At 37.0% G+C, this 25796-nt stretch overlaps 1 protein-coding gene across 2 annotated transcripts; it reads right to left on the bottom strand.

The window, feature by feature from the left end:
* Positions 1-648: 648 nt before the first annotated feature.
* Positions 649-21304, bottom strand: ndfip2 (Nedd4 family interacting protein 2). 2 transcript variants are annotated; one of them, XM_081360990.1, is made up of 8 exons: positions 20957-21304; positions 12391-12553; positions 9713-9843; positions 7729-7816; positions 4837-4961; positions 4636-4702; positions 4103-4208; positions 649-2394 (listed from the first exon to the last, which is right to left on the bottom strand). In XM_081360990.1, the coding sequence occupies exons 1-7, from the start codon at positions 20990-20992 to the stop codon at positions 4105-4107; spliced, it is 714 nt and encodes a 237-aa protein (XP_081217116.1). In that variant the 5' UTR covers positions 20993-21304; the 3' UTR covers positions 649-2394; positions 4103-4104. The 2 variants fall into 2 exon arrangements, with proteins under 2 accessions (XP_081217116.1, XP_081217117.1); XM_081360991.1 differs by lacking the exon at positions 20957-21304 and adding an exon at positions 13095-13256.
* Positions 21305-25796: the final 4492 nt, after the last annotated feature.

Raw genomic sequence — 25796 nt, forward strand, 5'->3', positions numbered from 1 at the left:
CGGAAAAGGCAGTCTTCAACAGTAGTACCATGTGCCGACCGGAAAGGCTTTATGCAAATGGGTCACTCATTAAAAGTTTATTAAGAGTTTGTGTGTGTGTGTGGGGGGGGGGGGGGGGTGTGCAGGGGGATTTTTATTCTAAAAATCGAATAAAATGTTTCTTAAGCTTCTTACATGATTTGAAGGACAATAAACTATTATTGTTTTACAGTATTAACAAAATCATTTTAGCAGAAGCTACGCCAAGCATGGTAAAACATTGTGAGGGTGCAGTTTGCAGTTTCATTTGTCTTAAAAATAAAGTAATGTGCAATCACAATACGAGCAATTAAACCATTTACTCATCTTCTCTGTAAATGCTGCATTTCAGAAGGATATCGGACAGTGATTTTAACAGCCATTATCATTGCTGAAGTGTAATAACTGGTGTAATAACTGGTACAGTTAACATGAAATGGCATTTGCAGCCCATGTTACTTCTGTAACATGACATTTTGGAGTGAAATGGAACTTTTAATGTGGGGGAAAAAAAGATGACTATAGGCTTTTGGAGCCGGATGTGAAGCACAACTTGGCTACGAGTTAACCATGTTTTCCCCACCCACATGACCTAGATGACATCAGCTGAAAAGAAAGATCGTTTCAGAGGCAGAGCAAGTGCGTTTTAATGATTTTGAGATTAAAAACAAAGCAAACAGGGTCCATTTTGGACGCATTTACATTACATGGTACAAGTGACCCAATTCTGATTATTTTTCTCCCATGTGGCACAGATCGGATATAACCTATGAACGTGTAAGCAGGAAAAAAGCGAATTTTCAGATCGGTTTCAGGCCTAATTCACACGTGGAAATAAATCTGATATGAATCGGATAAGCATTATCATTTGGATATGCATTTGCGTATGCCATGTAAGCGGACAGATCGGATATTCCCGTCAATGCGAGTCGTACGTAATTGAAAAAGCGGCAGTGGCGAATGACGTCAATTCAGGTGGACACCAACCATGATCACATGACTCAATGTAGGACGAAGGCTCCACATAATGTTTGCTGACCTTTAAAGTTGGTGCAGATCGCAAACGTTTTTATTATCATTTCATCCAATGCAAATTGTGCCGTTTTTACTTCCTTTTCAGCCTAAGCTTCTCTTGGTCATCAAAAAAATCGGATATAGTCAACAAATCAAAATTTGCAAGACCTTCAGTGTAGATGCGGGCTAAGATTTCATGTTGACTTTAAACAACAGGCCCAAATACATGTACCCGGGATTTTTGAATTTTATTGGCATTATGCAAGACAAGAGAATAAACATAGCACACAATCATCTCTGCCAATCAGAGAATATCCAAAATCATTATTCCAACAAAAATAGTTTGGTTGTTTTACATACATTTAATAAATGTAAGTAGAGTTTTTTTTTTTTTTTCAGGTTTTTTGTTTACTGGATTAGTCTTTTGTAACCGAGTTAACCATGCATTTCTTTTAATATCCGATATTGCTGAAGAGGCTTGTGATTAATAGAAACAAATGACAGGAGCATTCAGGCATTCAAGTAACTAAAGTCATCTAGGCAGGTCACAGCTTGAGCAAAGTCACAACTTAAAACAAACAATAACAATAAAAAAAAAGTGGAGAGGGAAAATGAAGGTGCAAAAGGCAAATATATATTTTAGGATAAGTACAAATTCCATTTCCAGTCTGAAACACATCAATGAAGTTACTTAATCATTTACTATAAAGTTAAGCGAGACAAAACTTAAGAAGGAGAGAAAAGGTGCAGTTGTACTTTACATTACCAGCTTGACCATTAAGCTATTACTAGCAAATCCTATCTAAACTTGGTATATAGTAATACTGCAATGCAATTAAATTTGCCAAGGCCTTGGATGCAACAAAGTAAAGAGAATTAAACTAGTCATCATTCCATCATCATCATCATCATCATCATCTAAGACTGCTAACCCATTTTGGTAGAAGACATTGCATACGATGTCTTGGCTGCATATTTCTAGGGATCTTTTGCAGTTTGTTCGACCCACACAAAATCCAATACTCTGCATGCAATGTGTGGGAATATTAACCATTAAAGAACTTTTTTTTTTTTTTCGTCTTCTCGATGTAATCTAGTAATAAACCAGAGGTTTATGGACTGAGGCCAACTGGGAAGTAATGATGTGAAACTGAATATTAAGAGTCGATTTGCACTCATTCAAAGTTCAGAAAAACCTTCCATTTTTACCGAGTTCAGTTCAGAGCGTTTGGCAGAGATACTCGCTTTATTTTTTTTTTCTCTTCTTCCTCTTCCCCTCAGTGGGATCCAGTCCAGTTCATTTGACGGGTTGCAAATCATCAAGGAATTTCACATTAGGGAGGAATGTTTTGGTGAGGCGACCTTGAAAGAGACAGAGTGAATGAGAGTGAAGCTTGTTTTTTGGAGGTTTGCCATGATGGCCTTCATTGTGCAAACTGCATATAAGCAAGGTTATGAGAGCCATTATCAATGAAGCAAATTACATCCGGCTTGCATGTCCAAGTTAACAAAGGCATAATCAGTTCTTGTGTTGTTTTGGCACAAATTCAAGCCAGGAAATCGTGTTAATAAAAGGCACTTCCACAGTAGGGTAAGAAGTGTATTTACACTTTTATGAAAAGATACAAATCATGTTATTTTGCTGTGAGACCTATAAGACATATTAGATCAAATTCTTTCTCTAGCATTTTAAACAAATGTATCCTCTCGTAAAAATGATCACTTTCACATTCTCGACTTAACACCATACAACCATGACATTATTACATATTTTTGAAATATTTTGTAACTATTAACTCATTTTAAATAATTAAAAAACATGTCAACTCCTGAACAATTTTGCCCCGTTGAACAAAATGAAACATTTCGTAAATCTGCAACATTGTGCCAACATTTATGGTAATCATAATTTACCATAATAAATCTTATCAAATTTGACATAAATTGTAGTTTTGACTGTATACGCCAAGCTAGTTATTATAAAAATGATCAAACAAATAATTTTTGTTACACTTATGAGAAATATAAATTCAGGAATAATTACACGACTAGTGTAATTTTAGGCCTGTCACTTAATCAGTTCTTGTGTTGTGTCAAATTCAATGAAGCCAAGCCAATTTGTTAATGCATAAATCAGCCTCAGTAAAGGCACATTTCACAAAGACAGACTAAATAAGAAGGGAAATATATGTTGTTTTTATTTTTATAAAGTTAGTCGAGACCAAGTACATATACATACATACACAGATGTATGTGAGATTTCTCAAACATCAAATGATATTATTTTTTGTCTGTATCGTCCAGTTCTGTTCACATGCAATGTCCCAGGATGTTTTAAATACAAATTCTGGCTGCCATTTCCATGCTCGGTTATTATGCATATTAGGCAATACCTGACCAAATGGGAAGTGTTCCTTCAAGGCAACATTCAACAAATAACATGACAGCCACAGTAATTAGGCTCACCACAAAAAAAAAAAAAAATGCAGTCAGCATCAGTTTCAAGTGTCGAATTAAAGTCTTGAGTAACAGCAGCCAAATATTTAACCACATTAAAAAAAAAGTCAGATACCACTTCAACAGTAGAAACACAGGATTGCATGATGGTTCATCCCTTTACACCACAACTAAACCAATCTTTAGATTGATATCAAGTAGTAGAAAACTCTTGCATTGAAGTGATAGAATCTGCAAGTCATTTATAAGAGTTTGAGAAACTGTCTTTATTAGAAAGTAGTTATTTTTGCTTTAATTGATTAAAATGATTATAATAAAACCTAATCAATTACACTGTCATTTCTTATCCAATTTTCTGTGATTTGTCCTTGTGGAAGAAAAAATGTAGGTTCCCATGAGGAAAATGGCTTAAAATCAAACCAAGTAATGTTACATATTTTTGAAAATGTAAAACTGCAGAAAGTTTGCTATGATGAGTAGGTTTAGGGGTAGGGTTAGTGTAAGGGGATAGAATATACAGTTTGTACAGTATAAAAATCATTAAATCTATGGAAAGTCCCCAGAAAACATGGAAACCCAACGTGTGCGTGTGTTCGTTTAATGACATCCTCACCTCTAGTACAAGAGGAAGAAGCGGGTTCGGAGTGAAGACACCATGCTTTCTGACATGTTACGCACTTTCAGGTAGTTCACGAACCCTCTGAAGAACAGCAGGAGTCCTGGAGTGGATGCAAGACAGGTCAATAACTAGATGTTCGAAATGGCATGCCTATCTGGTCTTGGCAAACACCACTACTTACATATCCACAAAAATAATATACGAGGGCACTGCAAGCATCTTAATTCACACAATACAGGAATCAATTAAAGCCTAATCACAGCAGCAAGTTCACTAATGCAAAGATTATTGTTTGTTAATATTATTATTACTCTGACAAACAAAATGCATTGAAGTCATAATGCATTTAAAACTAAAAAACGATGTATTTTGAGTTCCACTTTGAATTTAAAGTCATGTTGTCTTGTAGTCAGTGAACCAGCAGATGGCGCTAGAGTATCATAGGAAACATGGCTGACGAATGAATCCAAACAAAACTCCTCAGGACTTTTATATCAGTGTTTATAAGTTACTGTTTAAGGTCTTACCAAGAACGAGGAAAATCCACCAGAGCCAGTACTGCCCATTGAAGTATCCAGTGAAGTAATCTGAAAACTGAAAAGAAGAAGAATACCATTGAGTTTCACGCTGATTGAATTCACACTCATAATACGACATCTTTGATTCACAGTCATTTTCACTTCAAGTTTCCCACTAAACTAATTTAGAGGAATAATTAAGAGACTCACTCTCACAATGAGGATCCATTTGATAAGAGAGAGTCCAAAGCCGCAGATGGCACCATATCGGCCAGCAATGGTGTTGGTCAAACAGAAAGACAAGCAAAACCCAATCCAGTTGAATAGAAAAGCCACTAGATACAGAAACGGAGAGAGAGTGTTGCATTAATGAAGAATGACATCAAATATATAAATATATATATATATATATATATATATAGGGCTGTGAAACAATTAATCGCGATTAATCGCATCCAAAATAAAAGTTTGTGTTTACATAATATATGTGTGTACTGTGCATAATTATTTTGTATATATAAATATACACACATGCATATATATTTAAGAAATAGTTGCTTATATATACTGTGTGTGTATATATATATATATAAATATATATATATGTAAATTTGTATATACATTTTTCTTAAATATATATATATATATATGCATGTGTGTATATTTATATATAAAAAATAATTTTGCACAGTACACACACACATATTATGTAAACACAAACTTTTATTTTGGATGCGATTAATCGCGATTAATCGTTTCACAGCCCTAATATACATATACATATATATATATATATACACACACACACACACACACACACACACACACACACACACACACACAAATATCCTAAAGTACCTTGAAAAACCCTTTGTGCACAAATACAGTGATTATTCTGTTTTGATGTGCTGACAATTACAACTTGAAAACTGCTTACATACATTACAAAGATGCTGATGCATTGTAATGCAGGCGGACTCCTCCATAATCTCCTGGGTCACGGACTATCTTACAGGCAGACCTCAGTGTGTGAGACTGCAGAACTGTGTGTCTGAGCGGGTGTTGAGCAGCATGTGTGCTCCTCAGGGAACGGTTCTGTCTCCGTTTCTATTCACCCTCTATACCTCAGACTTCAATTACAACTCGAAGTCATGCGACCTCCAGAAGTTTACAGGTGATTCAGCTGTGGTTGGTTGCATTGAGGGCGGGCAAGAGACGGGATATAGAGCTCTGGTCAACAACTTTTGTGAAGTGGTGTGGAATGAACCATCTACAAATAAATATAACTAAAACAAAATCATTGGTAATTGAATTTTGAAGACCATCCCTCACCTATTTCTAATTATTCACGGCAGAGACGTTGCGATAGTGGACTCCTATCGGTATTTGAGGATCCACATATGACAGACTTGACTGGATAAAAGAAAAAAAAAAAAAAAAAAAAAAACCCCGAAACGATCTATAAAAAGGTCTCAACATGTGTAGCAAGATGTGGTTACACTTTATTTTAAGGTGTCATTGTTACAGTGTAATTATATATTTAAGTACTGAGTAATAATAATTAACTACATGTACTTACTATAGGGTTAGGTTAGGATTTGGTTAAGGGTTAGTTGCATGTAATTATGCATAATTTAAGTACATGTAACATATGTAACAAGGACACTGTAAAATAAAGTGTTACCCAAGAAGATGCTTCACATGTTCTATCAGTCTGTCGTCGCTAGTGCCCTGTTTTACGCCATTAAAGCTGGATACCAAAAGGCTGAATAAGCTTATTAAGGCGGCGGGCTTTGTCATTGGAGTGGATCTGGACATGTTTGAGGTTGTTACAGAGAGGAGAATAATGTCCAAGCTGTTGACCGTCACAAACAATAGCTCACACCCCCTCCATGACATGCCTACTGGAATGAGAAGTACATTCAGCAACCGATTGATCCAGCCACGGTGAAACAAGAGGTCATTTATGCCTGTGAGACTTTACAACTCATCTATCCCTTGCCGAGGTCTCATTAACCGTTCAATCTAGGAATTAGGTCACTACACCCATCGTATAGCTTAATGCAGGTCATTATCAGACATAAAATATTCATTACTGCTTTTATTGCTTGACCGGTTTTTATTTAAATTTTACTCCATTTTGCCCTTCTTAAACTTCAAACAAGATGATGCCAGTTTGTCTATATATTATATGTGTGTAGTATGTTTTGTGTGTACTGTGAGTACTTTACTTCATGTATTGCTGCTAATGCACTTTAATTTCCCAGCTGGGATCAATAAAGTACTACTACTACTACTACTACCACTAATGAAAGAGTGACTAATCATTCATTAAACATGACTGGACTGTGCTCCACTGCACTGCTGATCATCATGCTTTACTGCGGTTGGAATAACGTGACGTGCAATACATCACAACTCCACCAGGTGGCGCACAGAGAGCACTAATGGAGGAGGTCAACACGCAAACACGTCTGAAATCTCCTGAGAAAGTCATTGTTTTGAAGTTATTACTTTGCGAGCTCTAACAAAGTATGTTCTGTATAGTATGTAGTGTTAATGTAATCTGGATGTACTAAATCCACCATGTTGTCACTGTCATGTGACCTACCAGCATCAGTTAAGTCACTTCACTGTCATTCACAAATCCTCTCCCGTGGCCTCATGGGATAGTAAAGTGTCCATCATATGCACACTTCAGAATCTCACCGGAAGTAGTAGGTCATCCCGGTGCTTTTTGCCTACTTTTTACTGAGTAGCCTACTGTGAATTCGGCTTTTTATTTTACATACTGTATAGTAGTGACCTGTGTAATTTTGGATGCAGCCACTGTGTTCTTAATTATGCTTATCTAATATATCATATCTGTATATTTTTAACAACAAAAAAAAGTATGTGAAACAGTATGCATTATAAAATGGTAAACGCTTTAAACCTGTCATATGCTAAAAGGTTGACAAAACCTTACTAAATTGCATGTTTGATTCAGTCCAGTCCTCATGTTGCAAATAAATACGTTTTTTCTGCACGAATGATTAATGCTATTCAAACATGAACGTGTGCCGTGTGTGTACCGTAAACAGTCTGCATGACTTGACTTACTAAAGAAGGCCAGCATAAAGATTCCATCATTTCCCACCCTCAGCTGATCAGCGTCACTGAAGTCATCCCGAACCGGAAAATCCTCATCCTTTTTTAAGTAGATGGATAAAGAGAAACATTCACGAGTGTTTTAGAAGCATATTAGAAGGCAAAACTGGTTCAGAAATCACCATGGATGAAATGTGACAACAATGTTTACATAACTGGACCAACCTTGATGAACAAAACATTAAATGTAGATGTTAGCCAATCACATCAGAGTACATTTACATATAGAAGCAAATACAGTGTTTAAGTAAGGGTCAGGGAGAAAGTGGAAAATACTTATGAAGGACTAAATAACTAAATAACTCATTTTAATAAACAACATGGACAACAACATGGTGACATAATCCCTAATTCCGTAGCTTTTTCAAAGCTTGATTACTTTCCTTTCAGCAAACACTTTCATCCAAAAACGCTTCAAGTGCACTAGCAGCAGGGACAGGCCCTTCAGTGCAACTTTAAGGTTACGCATTTTCTGGGAAATCTTTTTTTTTTTTTTTTGCTTTTTAGAGAAGTAGTTCAACAGAAAATAAAAAAATATGTCTTCTACTCAACTTCATGTTGTTCCAAACCCATATGACCACAAAAAGAGGTTGTTGTTTTGTATAATGTCTCAGCTCTCAAGAACCATAAACATCATGAATGGTGCCACACTTATGGTGCCTTTAGACGCGTTGCAGCAGGTTCAACATCGATAACATCATTTGAGGCTGACGTCAAAATAAGTGAGGCATCTAAAAAAAAAAATTTCAGCAAATGACAGTCATTCGCCATTGCATTGCTTCGAAACACAGCACTAAAGACGTATCTGACTGCAGGACTACTTGGTGTTTTTATGATACTTTTTTGGAACTGGACTTTCATTGTATGAATCACTCTTGTACAGCATTGACATTCTTCACAACGTTTCTATTTGTGTTCCACAGGGGTTTGGAATGAAATTAGGGTGAGTAAATTGGCAAAATGTTAATTTTTGTGTGAATTACTCCTTTATGATCCAGCCTACGCCTCTGGTAGCGGCCAGCCCAGCTCCACATTGCGACCGCAGCTCAAAACTGTAGCGGTTGTGCAACAAGCAGAAAGTCTTGAATAATGCTCTAATTCATTCTTTGTTTCTCTAGTGATTTCATGGGTGCGCGCTTTCTCTCTCATGTCCTCATTTTGCAATTACAAAATAATAATAATGAATGTTCCTTGAGCACCAAGTCAGGATATTAGAATGATTTCTTGAGAATCATAACATTACAAATGTCTTTATACTGTCAATTTTGATCAATTCGATGCATCTTTGCCAAATAAAAGTATTACTTTCTTTCAAAAAAGATCTTACTGTGAGTCCAAACTTTTGAATGGTAGTGCATGTATACATTTTAAATGTTTAGTGCTGCATAACTGTTTTATTATTTTATATAGCAAGTAGTAAATTAGCACTTCATTTAAACAAACGCTGTGTGGAGGTCACTAAAAAAAAAAAAAAAAAAGGAAGTTGGTTCTGAGAAAAGCATAATTTATTTGCAGATGTCAGTTGGTTTGACGCTCAGTTATCTAATGCAATGACATTCAGACATTCTTAAGACTGCCCAAATAATACTTTTTGGGGCCACATTACATAACACTTCTTGATCTGAGCTCAGAGAAATCAGAGTATCTGAGGGATTCTCTATTTAGGTCATGGTTTAAAATATGGCACACCACATCCTCAAAAAGGTTCTCCTTATGTTACAGCTAAAAGCAAATCAGACACCATTTTAAAATAAAAATCAAGAGATGCCCCATTTCATTTTGGTCATCATCAAATCATACCCGCATTTACTACAGCAATCATCCTTCCTTTGAGGGGCTGTTTTGGACTTTACCGAAGACGCAGTGGAAAGTGCGAGTCGAGGACTTGGGAGTTTCTTTCTGCAGAACATGTGGGCGCGACGGATGAGATACTCACTCGTGGAATGACCTCCACCGCCGAGGCAGCCATGGCTGCTGCTTTAGCCTTCTCTGCCTCATCGTAAGTGGGCAGAGACGTGGCAATGCTGTATGGTGGAGGAACGGGAAATTCCCCTGGATATGTGCTCTCTGGAAAACAAGAAAAAAACACAGGTCAGGTCATCCGTCACACATTTCTAGGTATGAGTATTCCGAGGGAGCAGTATTTCAAGGGAGCACTGTCTTGATATTGCTTAGTCAAAAATCACTATTACTATTGCTCATACTTAGAAACCCATAGCGCACAGAGATGCATAACGAGCTCTGCAGTGATCAGACTTAGAAGTTTCTCCTTGTGGATGATAAAACAAGCAAAAGAGGCTTCTGCTGAGAATTTCATCAGAATATCTTAAAAACCTGGAGGCTCTTTATACTTAGGAAAATCAGTAGTCACCTAGCAACCATCAAGGAAACCTTAGCAACCGCACAGTGTGGTAACGTTTAAAAATCTCCCACTGGGAGAGTTTTTTTTTAAATGTTTTTGAAAGAAGTGTCTTAATCTCACCAAGGCTGCATTTATTTGCTCAAAAACACAGTAAAAACAGCAATCCTGAGAAGTATTATTACAATTTAAAATAACCATTTTTTTATTATTTGAATATGTCAAATGTAATTTATTCCTGTGATGCAAAGTTGAGTTAGTTTAGTTTTTCAGTGTCACATGATCCTTCAGAAATCATTCTAATACGCTGATTTTTGTGTAAACTTAGATACATTTATTAGATTTGGATTTAGACTACATTTTCAGGACTATTTGATCAATAGTGAAGGGGGAGGACTGGAATCCACTGCTGCTTCAATGCATATGTAATGAGTGATTATAATCAAGGTATTAATCAGTATTTTTCCTTCTAAATATCAAAAGTTGAATGACTTGTCTAAGCTTGTGAGATTTTACTTTGTTATAGAAGTTACCAGTGTGATCACTGAAATGTTCTCTTCATGTATTCTCTAATGTCAGTATTTGATATCTGAATGCAGTAACAGTGCTTGCTCATTTAGCCCGGCTTCCAGAAATGAAATATGGAAAGATGTTTTGTTTGAGAAAGGTCTTCAACATGTGTCAATACATACATCTGTTTCTCTGGGGTACTCTGACAGCAATGGTCACACCATTTCTTTGTTAAAGCCTTACTTTCCAGTTAGACTTAGTGTAGCTCTCCTAAGAGCCCCTTTCACACAGCGCTTTGAACCCGGCAAATTGCCAGAACACCTTCTGTATGAACGCAAACACGACCCGGGATTGATGCCGGGATCGATGCCGGGTTGGGGACCTAGAACCATTGCCGTGTTCAGTCCCGGAACGAGCACTGTGTGAACAAAAGCCATAACAATGCCGTGTCGTAGTGATGACGCTGAAGCCGCGATCGTTCGCCAGCTGTGAAACGGTAGGCCTATGTAATGCGCAAGTTTATGATCGAATCAGAGAAAAAATGCACAAGCGTGGTTTCTAGAGAGAGAAATTGCAGCTCATAAGCAAACTTAAGACGCTGCGGAGACATTACAAGTCACATCGATGTCACGTGTCTTTACGGGATTTTTACGGGTTGTGTGTGAACGCACTCTCTGATTCCGGAAAATCACTGGCAGTGTGAATGAACCAAAATCAAACGAACCCGGGTCAAATCCCGGGTCACTTTATCCGTGTATTTTCCGGAATATCTGTGTGAAAGGGGCTAAGTGAGAGAATGCATTATCTTGATGTTTTGAGACGACTCTCCTGTTTATAGTAAGAGCCTGGACAAATCCAACCTTGAGGAAGATGTGTGTCGGTGTGTGTGTTAGTCTTTTTGGTTACAGGTTTTGGAACCACTGGCATTATTGGAGATTGACTGAGTTGTTGTTCGGGACAGGCTGCAGCAACCCAAATCTGCGACCTGGAAGGTCACGACGTGCCTGACTTCAGGGTCCGAGTGTCAGCTGCATAATCGTTGGAGATATGCTTCAGTCTATCTGTATATGTGTGGAAAATTACTATGTTTATGTATTTCTTAGCCAATGAGAATCATTCAACCTGAAGCAAGGACGTAGCTTAGACCTTGGTGTAGGGTATAACTGCTGTGATCTTTGTAACTGTAAGTGGGGCGGCCTACAAAATTCTGCTGATGAAACTGCAAACTATCTTCAGTAAAACTTTTCTTCAATTTATTATAATTCTGACTCCGGGTCTTCTTTCAAACATCTGGTCCTTGGGTCCTAAACTGTTACCCCCTAACAATAGAAAGTTCAAGAGAACAGCATTTGTTTAAAATGGAAATCTTTTGAAACATTATAAATGTCTTTACTTGAACGCATCCAAAAAAGTATTCATAAAAAAAAAAAATATCTTACTGACCCCAAATTTTTTGAACATTAGTATACCTTAAAATGTGTCTAAACTGTAACCAACAACAATGACACTGTGATTGGTCTTCTATTTCAATGTTTACACTGCAAAGGTGCCCAGAATCCACAATGTGTTTAGTTTTCATTCGCAGTGTCATAACAATGGCAATTGATGTATCATTTCATTAATGCATATTGAAAACATTTCTATTCTATTGTCGTCATGCATACACTATGAATCTTGTCTAGAATTGCTAAACAAGTAGATTCCTGCTTCTCTTCCTCGCTCTGGAAATGATAATGTGTCTGTACCTGGTGCAGCCGTTGCTCCGAGCGCCACACTAGTATACGGAGGGGGCGGAGCATCCGTATCCACCGCGGGGTTGCTGATGCCTAACTCAGCGGCAGCGGCCTGGGACGATGTGGACGGCTCGCCCCCGGCAGCCCCTTCAGAGGAGTCGTCCTCATTGTGCAACTGGGGAAGGACAGAAACAAATGTTCAGACTGAAGAAACGTCACTTAAGTGTTAAGTTCAAAATTTATTGATTGGAATTGGTTGGATGGTTGTGGTTTGCTATTGGTCGAGCTCATGTGACTGACAGGTTGTCCCGCCCTCACACCATGAAATCAAAATTGACAATTCTATTTGTTTAATAGAACTTTGCAGTGTTTATTTTAAATGATTTATACATCATTGTACATCATTATTACAAAATTCCTTTGGCCAGAAGAAACGTGTATAAAAAATCGTTTGTCCCAATGGCAGTGATTATCTTAAATCGTACAATTTTCTAAAGTGATACAACAGATTGGCTGGCATTATAGCGTGTTTTTTTATTTTTTTAATTATTGGAATGACTGGAACAGTGTTTAATTGTATAATTTTGTTATTTCTGTGTTTGTGTTGTTAATGTGTTGTCAAAGACAAATTTTCACTCTGTGACAAACAGAATGGACAATAAGGTTCAACTCAATAAAAAAATTGTATTCATGTGCCTTTCTTTGAAAAAAATTACCTGTTTACTAGCGTGACGGCGGGACATCCTGTCACTCACATGAGCTCGACCAATAGCAAACCACAACCATCCAATCAATCCCCACCATACATTTTTCTCGTTCGAGAAGCCGTTTCACTCAGATATAAGTCACAAGAAAAGACTATCGCAACTTCTGTTTCATACCGACTTTAAGACAGATCTGACAAGGTCTTGTTAGGTGCGTTAGGTGAATTGACACCATGATGTACTCAACCAAGGGAGTATATCATCTAACACTGCAAGGATCACGTCAACAACTTGGACTCTAGGGACGCATAACCTTCCTGCCCTCGCCCTACAATCAACAAAACAATCTGTAAAGCTAAACTCCAAGAAAAAGGTGTTGAAACAAATTAAACATTTAGTGTCCAAAAGGAGCCTTACTTCTTAATATGCATGAAGTAACCTGAAAATGTCTTCCAGGTATTGAGGACTAATGGTAATTCGACAGTTCAAGATTGCAGGGGACGTATTTGGCACATCAGAGTGCAGCAGGATGCACAGTTGCCTGCCAACAAAGTTAGCAAACAGCGAGATTCACACAGTAACAGGAGAGCGACGGTAATGCAAACCACGAGACTGAGGCACAAGGTTGTTCCTTCAACTGCACCTGTTTGAAGCGTCGTTGAGAAGTAACCGTCCAAACAGACACGAGGGGATTCGACCTGGTGAAATTAGTCTGTTTCGCATACGTGGCAGTTATTCAGTGACTTACATTGACAATCCTCTTAGTAGGGTTGTCACAATAGGGTAACTCCCTGTCAACTCAACCGGAGGCATCGGCTCAAATGTTTAATTTTGATAAGATTTTTTTCTGAAGAAAGACAAACATGAATAGGAAATGAAAGCCAAAATATGAAATGCCATGGGTAAATATTTACGGAGTAATCCACTATTTTGTAGAAGTGGGGGGTCAAAATGACAGTTTCACATAAAATGTAAAACCAAATTACAGAGTGAAAATTACTTTAGAAAGATGGCAGCATCATTATTTTATTTTTACTCACAGATTGGTAGGTCTCTTTAGTAAATTATGTTCTCTTTAGCAATCCTTGTTGCAAAAATATACCAATGGTGACAGTTCCCCCCCTCCCCCTCATGTTTTTAACAATCTTTTATTTAGGTACCTTGTTTTTAAGGCCCAATATGGTTCAATCCCAGAGATATTGGGATCTCAATGTGGCTAAACTGTTAAATTGTACACATTTTCAGGGAGCCGCTATTCATATGCAGGGTATTGAAATCGCTTTTGAATGCACAATTGTTTTAGATTTTAAAATTTGCGAGTATAGGGAGAGGCGGTACTGACCACACATTTTACAAGATAAGATATACTGTCAATGACGCTCAGGATCTGTTGTGCACCAAGTTCACATGAGAATGATTACACCATGAAGCCACATCAAGGACAGAGCGGACCAATGGGGAATCAGGCTTCCTCACTCTACAATGAGGACAACCAAAAGACAAACTGAACTGCCATTACATAAACACAACAACTGGCCAGGGACAAAAGAAAGCATCTCAAGTGGTTTGCAATGGGCTGTAAAGAACTATCAGACTGGAGATAAATAGTAGCCTACATCTTATCTGTGTTATGACTAAGACTGCACAGAATCAGTGAATTATCTATGTGAATTCACAATTCGCGAAAAACTCTTAAAAGCGTTGATCACTTTGTCACTTTTCTTTACATGGAATAAAGAAGCAAGTAACATACAAAAATTAAAGGGCCTATCCTTGTGCAATAAATGGCAATAATTTAAAGATGACTCATGCTTTCTTTAGCGTGTAATGTTGCTGTTTGAGCGTGAAAAAAGTCTGCAAAGTTGCAAACACAAAGTCCCTCTAAAGGGAGTTATTCTCTATATCAGTGTCACTGTTTCTGAACTCCTGAAACGCCTCCATTGTAGTCTCGAGTTTTCTTCTAGGAACACGTCACGCAGCACGCTATTCCTCATTTAAATAATTCCCACCCAAGGCATATGCAAAAAAAGGGGTGATGCCTGGTTGAGTTGTTTTAGTAGGCTAAGGGTGTCACCTTAATGCTCAATCTCGATTATCGAATAAAAAAATGGAATCGTCGATGCTGCCACGCCCCATATGTCACGTCACCTCGGCTTGCCTGTAATAGGTAAAACTCCTTTTCTCGAGAATATTGAAGCCTTTATTCTAAAACGCATTGCAGCTGCACAGCGAGAGCATCATAGCTCGTCTGAGCGAGCTGATTGTCTGTGCTGCGGCAACTGCACGAACCTATGGCGAGTTAGCTGTGGCGTGCGGTTCAATGAGAGCGCTTGGCGCCCTGCTAACCTCGAGCGCGCCAATTTGGACGCGGCTGAAGTGTATAAATTCAGAGAAAACTCGCCAAAGGACTTTAGGTTTAAATCGACTGAAGCGAAGTACCAGATACGAGCGAAATAGCACGGCAAGGCAACGCAGTACTCGTTCCCTTATCTCCAAGGGAACCGAGGTTACGCAAGTAACCAAGTACGTTCCCTTACGAGAACGTTCTCTCGTACTGCGTTGCAAACGCTGTGGGAACCCAATTTAAAACGCCGTGCTATTCGCCTGTGACTGCTCTGAGGAGTCCAGGGAGCCCCGTGACTATAATAGGTAATAGGTTATATTGTTTAAGTTTCCAATTGACTGAAGATATGAGTTATTGTTACATTATGTTGTTAATAAACGTTTTAAATTTGACAATGTAGTGTGTGGTACATTGCGAACAAAGGTCAGATATTATTATCTTGCATAAAAGTATAAAAATGGCATAGCTTGTGCTTTCATTTTTTTTTTTTTTTTTTTTTTTTTAAATCGAGAATCGAATCGAACCGTGACTTTAGAATCGAAAATGTAATCGAATCGAGGATTTGGAGAATCGTGACACCCTTATAGGCTAGTGTGTAGAAACGTGTGGTTATGACAAGGGGGCAAACATTTCTGACACACGCATGAAGCGGTTGACCAATCATAACACACTGATCAAGCCGACCAATCAGAGCGCTTTGCACGTTTCGGAAAGAGGGGGTTCATAGAGACAGGAACTAAAGAGAATGTTACTGACAGACAGACTGGGAAGAGAGGTGCAGCAAAAATGCAAAAAAACATAACTGATGCATTAAGCATTTTTCATTAGCAATATGCATAAGCATTTTGCATAACTGTTGAACAAAGATTAAGCCTAATTAAAAATTGCACAGTTGCATAATTACAATTCTGCAGTATGCTGAGTCGGACTAATGACGAGATCAAAGATAAAGTGGGAGAAAGTGATATCATAGTACAAGTATAATAAAACGGATAAGAATTAAGAAGAATTAATGCAGCAAAGGCTCAGCTATGAAACATTGCAGGAAGCGACTTCTGAGAATGGTTCGTGTGGTACAACCAACCACAACCACCTAAATATCGATGTACCTTAAAATGGAAAGACCAGCAACGCCTATTTCTTGACACATCTAAGAAGTGATATTACAACATTTGGTTGCTATAGCAACATTCTAACATGCAGCAAGATCAAAAAAAAGTTTGTGTGCTTTTTTCCCTTTCCTAGAAATGATGAAAAGACTTTGAAAACATACAGAGGCCTGCTGGATGAATTGCTCAAGACTCCAGGAATTGAGTTTCATTTGCTGTGGTGTGCTCTTCTCTTCTCTGAAAATGAAAATATATCAGAAAGCTCTCCTTGTTATAAACCAAGACTCTGAGAACAGAAAATAACAGGGTTTTTAATGAAGCATAAAATAACATTAAGTGAAGACTACAATATTTTAGCCTTAGTCCCTGTTAAATAAGCGTAAACCAACAACCAGATTTTTACTCTCAATTATCAAATCCAAAGTCTACAATCTGTGTGGTCTGTACACACAACTCTGTACATGTTTAACTAGAAGCTGTCCTTGTTTTTTTGTGATACACAAAGTACTATAATCCAAAAAAACATTTTATTATTACCAAGGTAATTTTTTTGCAAGGTGCATATCTTCCAAATGTTTGTATTGTAGGTTTATAAAAGATATTATTTTCTGGGACACTTCTCATAACCCTTTCCAGCTGAGCAGTGAGTCACCAGATTTCCATAATAAACAATAGGCTCTGGATCCAGATTACAGGGTCAGTTCTCTATTGTTCAGAGTGGAAAACACACACAAACTTGTGATTATAATGCACTTGGTGCTCTTTATGATAGAGTAGAAGGTTGTAATTCTTTGAAAACCAAGTAAACTGTCAACCAAAAGGACATTACGTTTGCACCCAATGCCTCAAAATGCATTTCAACGTCCCAAACACAGCCATGACCCCTTCAAAATGCATTGGAATGCACCAAAATGCGTTTAGATATCCCAAACACACCTACAACTCTCAGAAAAAACGGTACAAAAGCTGTCACTGTGGCGGTACCTTTTCAAAAGGTACACCTTTGTACCTAAAGAGTCCCTCAAAGGTACATATTGGTACCAAAAGTGTACATATTAGTACCTAAATGGTACATATTAGAACCCTTTTGAAGGGTGTTTTTGTACAGTGACAGCTTTTGTACCTTTTTTTCTGAGATTGTATGATGTGTCAAAATGCCTTTGAACACACCCAAGCACACCTATGACAACACATAAACATGATTAAAATGCTTTAAAACTTTGTTGAACACCCCAAACACACCTATGATGCGTTCAAAGTTCAAACGCCTCAAAGGGCATTAGAATAATCTTACGGCTCAAAGTGCATATAAAACATTCTGAGTCATTTAAATTTTCCAAGTGGGCCTGTGATGCCTCAATTTGTAAGAACAATTTAAATTTGCCTACGATGCCTCAGCATGAATTTGAGGGCCCCAAAACAAAACCTAATTACCAATATAGACTAAAAAGTGCTTATGTGGCTTTAAATTGCAAGTTAACCTGTGACAACTCAAACTGTATGATTGAATAATTTAGGTCCAAACATTCTTAACCATAAACAGCAGCATTACTGGACTAACCAGTGGATTAATTTCATTGAACAGCATCTCAAATGTTGGTATAGTTATTCTGAGTGAGATGAATGAGCCAAAGTCATCAAAATGGTTGGGTATAATGACCTCCCAGAATGGTCTCACATGATTGCGTTCGCGAACACCAGGCATCCGCCTCCAAACGCAAGATAACATGACAACATTTATTGCGGTCCATCAGTTATGATGTATGAAATAAGAGTGGCCTCGCCAATTGCAGCAATGCCCATTTTCATTACAAATATTTTGCGCCAAATTCAATGAAAGTGACTATTTTTTCTCTTCAATTATTTTAACACATTTTAACGTTCCAAATGCACTTATATCACCTTAAAGTGCAACTGTGACAACTCAAACTGCATTGGAACACATTGGAATTGGAATTGCATTGGAATGCAAAGCATGAAAACTAATGTCAAAATGCACCCATGCATGTCTGTGGCGTTTCAAAATGCGTTTGAACGCCCCAAAAGCTTAAAAGGTTCAGAGTGTACCCGTGACAACTCACATTGAGTTGGAACGCAGCCGTGATGCTTCAAAATTGAATGTCAAATGCGCTCAACATGTCTGTGAGCTTCAAACTGCATTTGAATGAATGCCCAAAAATCATCTATTATGGCTCAGTGTGTACTTGAACATTCCCCAACGCACCTATGATGCCATATAATTACTTTTAACCTTTTTAGAGGGACAAATCAAGCTGTCTCACTATGTTCTGAAATGTCTTACCTGTGACGCCTCAAAATGCGTACAATTTAAACGTGCAAAAGATGACTCAACATGCATTTGAGGGCCCCAAAACATGCCTATAATGACAAAAATGTGCCTACGTGGCTTTAAATGTTGCAAGTTAACCTGTGACAACTCAAATTGCATTTTGAATGCACCTGTAACACCTCAAAATGTGTTTGAATGATTAAAAGTGCCACTTCAAAAACATACAACAGCTAAGTAAGAATGTATTTGAACATTCCAAATGCGCTTATGTCGACTTAACAGCTCCAAGAGCACCTGTGACGACTCACTTGGAACACACTAGTTGTGTTTCTTTAAATCTACCTACTCTTATGCGAATTTTGGAGTATGGGTTCTCTGCGGAACAAAAGTGGGCGTTTCTAAATTTGTGGGTGTTTATAAATCATCCAATGAAAATGATGCCCTTCCCCCGACCCCACCCCTAAACCTTACTTTGACGTGTGCAAATCAGGTAATGCGGTCAAAAACGTCCCTCTGTTTATGGCCTCGTCCACTGATCTGGTAACTCCTATTACTGTCCTGCAGAGACCTATAGCCTCTTCTTCAAATTTTGGGATATCACATAAAAAAAATGTTGCAAATCCATCCGTTTTTTTCTGTCATCCTTTGGCTGGCGTTACATTATATGATGCGCTTTTATTCATACAAATGATTTTAAACCCTTCAAGACAAATTGATCGCGTTCTCTTTTGGCTTGAAGTTGAACGAACACTAACACACACAAATGCCAAAATGACCGTTTAGTCGAGTATCCTTATAAGAGCAGCCTGAGCAGTCTTAAATTAGTTAAATAAAGTCTTAAATTAAGGCAAAGAGTTGTGAGAGAATGAGATGCGCGTGAGATCACGTCTCTGTCAGCAGCGGCTGGTTTTAAAGGGACAGCAGCCAATTATTTAAAAAATATATATATTTAAAATATACAATCTTTATGTTGTTTCTACATTAATTTGGAGATTAACTGTGAAATTATTACATTATAAACTATTATTAAAAACGTAAGTTTTTTAATGCCGATTAATCGTGATTAATCAGAAAAAAAGTGTGATTAATCTAGTTAATTTATGCAATCGATAAAAATAAATAAAAAAGAAACATGAACAGGATTGTCTAATTCATGTTTATTTTTATTGAATATTATATATTTATTAATACATAATATGTAATAAAAATAAACATGAATAAGACTTAGGCCTATTCATGTTTCTTTTTTATTTATTTTTATCAATAGCAAAAATTAACTAGATTAATCACAATTTTTTCTGATTAATCATGATTAATCACCAGTAAAATAAACTTAGCCTGCCCCCCCCCCCCCACGGTTTCGGTTCCTTGCCACTGTTGCCTTTGGCTTGCTCAGTTGGGGATATTTGGGGATATTTAATTGAATTAATCAATCAACGATACTATTGATCAGCATTACCGAACGTAGACGTTCCACTAGAAACAAACATTGATGTATTGTTCTAATTTATTACTGTGAAGCTGCTTTGATACAACCTGTGTTGTGAAAAGCGCTATATAAATAAACTTGACTTGACTTGACTTGACTTGACACACACACACACACACACACAGGTCTCCAGTATTTTTGGTACCCAAATGTTGACAGGTATGAATATAGATGATGTCCGAACATTCGTAAACATAAACAACAGCATAAACGCAACAAACCAGTGGACTCGTTTCAAAATGCCTTTTAAAATGATTTTTCATTTTTATTTCCATGGTTTAATTACAAAGTGAAACAATGGTATAGCCTATTTTGTGTTTTTTCTACTAGTAACTACGGTTACTAGCCACTGTATCATATATCCAGCTGTGTTAGGAGCCGTTCAAACAGGACGCGTTCTTGAGCCAGCGTTAATTTCGGGCGAGATTATTAAAGTAGTTCAACTTAAAAACGCGTCCGGTCCTCTGTGAACTGCCGAGCACTTTGTCGCGGTGAAGATGTGATGATGCGGAAGTCACGTAGGCTACGAATAAAGGTACACGGATAAAATGACAGTAATCATCAGCAGCTCGGACATGTCCGTCTATTGTATAACATGGCATATTTGATCGACTTATATAACGATGCGTGATTTAGACTTACCACTTGGTAGCGGCTCGCCGCCTGGTCCATTTTCATATACGACCAGCCCAGCCAGCGGCGAATAGAACCAGTAAATCCTTGATTAATTCAAATTAAAGGCAGTTCCCGATCTTACTTGTGATCATATGGCACGGATCAGTCATACACGGAGACCGTAGTTTTTTCTCCCCATTTACTCGATAGACATGATTTAACGCGGTCGGTCATGAGATGCGGTCGAGTCCTACAGTGAAGAAACAAAGCGAGTGGGAGGAGATGCCCATGACGCAACCGTGACGCCGCTCTGTGAACGTCTAACTGTTTTATTTATTGATATACAGAGATATTTGCAAAATAATTACTAGTGCTATAGCCTATTTTCTCACCAGTTAATAAAGGGAGTTTAGGAAAAATGAACTTTGGAACTCTGTTGTAGGGTATAGGCTAGCTAGATGTTTATGTAATTCGAGCTCTGTGTGTTTTTGGAAAAGCTGGCAGATGTTTACACCTTTTTCCTCTCTAATATCTGTCCTTGTAATGTGCGTGTCCTTCAAGGTGACCTGCCTAAAACGTTATGTAAACACTGTCCTAAATTAATTCCATAATGTTGACGACACCGTTGCAATGACCAATCTCTGTGTATTTATTTCTTATCAGTGAAATTATATTTGAAAGGTCAAAGAGCAGTGCAGACAGTGATCCTGTGGTGTCAACAACTATACCAGATTGCAGTTCTGAAATCAAGCATGCATATCTCCATCTACTGGACAGATAATGCGAAGATTATGTAGCTTACTAAGTTAAATATGACAGGTATAGGCTAAATATATGCAATATAATTATTTATTTATTATTTAAAGTTCAAACAAAATCTTTAAAAATCAGCTGTCATACAAAAATGTTTGGAGTTTATTTGGGAAAAGCTGAACAAAACGTAAAGACACAATAAACAAAAATAATAATAATAGTAAATCTCTTTAAGTTCTTTAAATTGGTTTGAGTATGAAGTGTGATTATTGACTTTGGGCTCAAATCATCTGAAATCTCAAATCTGTGTTTTATATAAAAAAGCAAGGTCTAATGAACAACAGAACATAATAATATAACGCAATTACAATATTACAAGAGCCATAGATGAATATAAATATGTAATTTATCTTAATATTTTTCAAAAGCAGCCAAATACTTACATAGGCTACTTTACAAAAAAAATGATAATAATTATAATAATATATAATGTACCATCATCGCATCAAGTCTAAAAACAATAAGATCAGACAATATTCAGTGATGTAGTAGTATATGACACAAGTAATTAAAAAAAATGGATATGTTCTAAAATGAAAAGTGACATCTATAGTCTGAAGATTTATAAGCCGCTTAGCTCATTGCATTTAGCACATTGTTGATGTGATTGCTTTAACAGGCACTAGAGGGCCACCTTAGGCAGGGCCATAAACATGACTGTTTGTTGTCATGCAATAAAGTGAGAAAAAATATTTACAAAAAATTCACACAAATTTATCTCAAAATGCCCGCCTTACCGTGTATCCTAGTAAACACAGTCAGTTATGGCTTAAGTGAACGTAAACAAAGACAAGGCATGTGAATCAGTAGGCGATAATGGATCAGTGTGTTATGTCTTGAAGTGACAAAAGCCTGAGATCAATTTGTGGTGATCGAACTACAAAAAGACAAAGAAATCACTCACTAAATAACTTTTGTAACTTTAATAAGGATTAACCTTTTTAATTTACACAGTGAAGATTTGTGTACAGTGGGGGGAAATTACTGTAATTTCTTAAGTGAAACAAAAGTTAAATGTGTCTAGAATCATTATCCTAGTTTTCAGTGACAATAGGACAATAGGTCAACAAAGCAATTTGCTTTATACATTTACAGCAAAATCAGAGTAGGCTACAAACCATTTTAGCTTAAAATAAAAAAGACAAGCCAAAATAACAGTAGATAAATAGGAATATTTATTAATGAACCTGCTGAAAGTCAGTCAGACAATCAATCAAACAAATATATATACAGTATATATATATATAGGCTAAATAGACCCTAGTGGGGGAAAGTACTATAACAAAATGTATTTAGAGTACATTTATTTCATACTAAATATACTACAAATCTATTAACATATTTACTGACATATCTCTTGAGACCTACTGATATAAATATTATAATTTAACTTTGTTTGGAGTACTTTATTGCACAATGCACATTTCCTGATATTAAGCCTAAAATGTGTCTTAATATCACAATTTTTAAGGATAGTATGATCACTGTATAATATCAGTCTTTAAATGCAAGATATTTAAAGTGTACCAGAAGTATACTTGCAATAGTTTAACTTTAGCACAATCAAATAAACTTAAGAGACCTTTAGTTGGACCTCAGCACTATTTACGGATAACTAAAGTGCATTAAGTATAAAATTAGTAGTTCCAATTTAGCAGTAGCCATATATCAATTTAGGATACCACAAGTACAATAGCAGGGTATTTATATTAAGTACATAAATGTAAACGTATTTGTAGTATACTTAGCATTAAATACATGTATTTCAAATAGGACATTTAATTTATTTGAATTGTTTTTCTTATCCATGCCTATCTCACAGATGAACTCCCCTTGATTTTCATTTGAACATTCAACATGAGCCCATTCCCGGCAGCCTTCACATGTAATTCACAATAGATGCATTCAGCATCGTCATCTGTTTTCTGCTTGTATTTCTGTCGAGAAATACTTGTTCCTTTTTTTGCAGCCTTTTGTACGGTGAGGAAGTGAGGAAATCCGTTGGCCAGGCTAACTTGGCCTTGGCCTGGGGGGACAGCTACAACTTGAGGACTACTGACTGCATGGCTATAAGGAAATGGATATGATATGATTTTTGATTACCTAAATAGGTTTTTACTACATAGAACTCTTACTGGTTCAGCGAGCTGCTGGCAACTTGTCCCATGTGTGATGGTGGGTGTGTTGTGGTGAGGTCAAAAGATGATGACTGGGTCCTTTAAAAGAACAACAGACACAAGCACATACGCACACACATGCACAAAAACACACACACATACACACATAGTAGCATCAGCAACATTTCTTAACAGGCAACATTACTGCATTGCATTTTCACAAAAACAACAGATTAGGACATTCAAAACTCTGCAAGTTCTCCATACCAGCTTCAGGGGCCTATAGGCTGCTCCAGATAAAGTTGCTACAAATTGGGCAAACAAGTCCATTTGTGATAGTTGAGAAGTTACATATATTGTTTATTTGTTTCATTAATAAAACTCATTAATAACAAAGGGGAAATGTTTTTTATTCTCACCAGCATTTTCCTTTTCATTTGTCTCACTCACTGGAGCTATGCAGTGCTATTTTACATTTAATTATTTTATTCAATTTCTGAACCTGAAAACTGTTAGACCAACCTGAAAAACATTAAAAGCACTGATTATTTCATGTGTATCTTTGTTTTATTGTATTTATTTATTTGTGCTAGTACTTGTAGTTTGATTATGTCCTTTTTTATTAATGACTGTTTACTTGTATTTGAAATTGATAGTTTTAGATGTGGTATCTAAAATGTTGGTGTCATATTACAATACAAGGATACATGGGTTAAAAACAATAACTATTTTATTAATTGAATACTTTTTTGTGGTGTGGCCAATGAAAATGTAATCATTGAATTCATTGAATTGAATCGAATTGATATCTTGTGAATCGGAATCGAATCATGACATCTGTATCGATACCAAGCCCTATTTATTATTAAGCATAGGCTACTTGCTAATATGAACTGTCTGAAATAACCAGAATCTGCTGTTATTTCTCTCAAAGCATTAAAATGTTTTAACAGTGATAACAGGAAAATGATGCATTTCGGCTATTGTTCAGCTGAAGTCAGTTCAGTGTTGATTAGGGGTGTAACGATACCCTTGTGTCACGATTCGATACATATCACGATACTGAACTCACGATACGATATTATTGCGATACTCCAAGACATATGGTAAAAGGTTAACAAACATTTACTGTTAATTAAAATGCTAAATTTGATATTACATTGTGGGTGTAAATGAGTAGGCCTGGACTTAGTGTTGGTAACCCAATGCACAGGACAATGGTGTCACCAGAATAAACATATTCATGATTCTGAAGCTGAAAATACAGAATTATTTTAGATGAATGTCACTGACTATATATATTTAAAATAATGTAGGCCACTTTTTAAGACATTTGTGAGACATTTGGCATTATCAGGGGCAGGGCCCACAAATATTCCCCAAATATTGCATTATTATACATTATATTCAACATTATATATAGTAATGTAATGACACTAAAACTCTGAAAACTTGAATATTTTCTCACACAGTAATTTTCATTTTAGGTGAACTACATCCACAATACATATTGTCACTATCCACGATACATATTGATGCATTTTTGTATTGCGATATATTGTGAATATATATTGTTACACCCCTAGTGTTGATTCAGTTCTGTTCTGTAAAGATCATCAATTATTAAATGAGTTCATTTCATCTATAAGGAAGTTCTGCAAAAAATGTCATCGTCCAGGTCAGTTCAGTTCTCATACAACAGTGTCTGTACAGTCAGCTGTCCATATGGGTCTGTGCAGAGGACCTGTCTGATTCCTGTGATCTCTGCTGAGGATCTGTGCTGATGGATGTCAGGTAGACGAGGCCTAGTAGACACAGTCTCTGCTGACATTCAGAGCTGCGTTTTGGTCGTGTCTAGGTGAAGGTCTACCATCTGATCTGGACCGGATCCGGCGGACTACGGTAACCTTGAGATAAACAGAGAGAGTAATATTAGT

The sequence above is a fragment of the Scardinius erythrophthalmus genome (assembly GCF_964197995.2).
Source record: "Scardinius erythrophthalmus genome assembly, chromosome: 3".
Lineage (NCBI taxonomy): Eukaryota > Metazoa > Chordata > Actinopteri > Cypriniformes > Leuciscidae > Scardinius > Scardinius erythrophthalmus.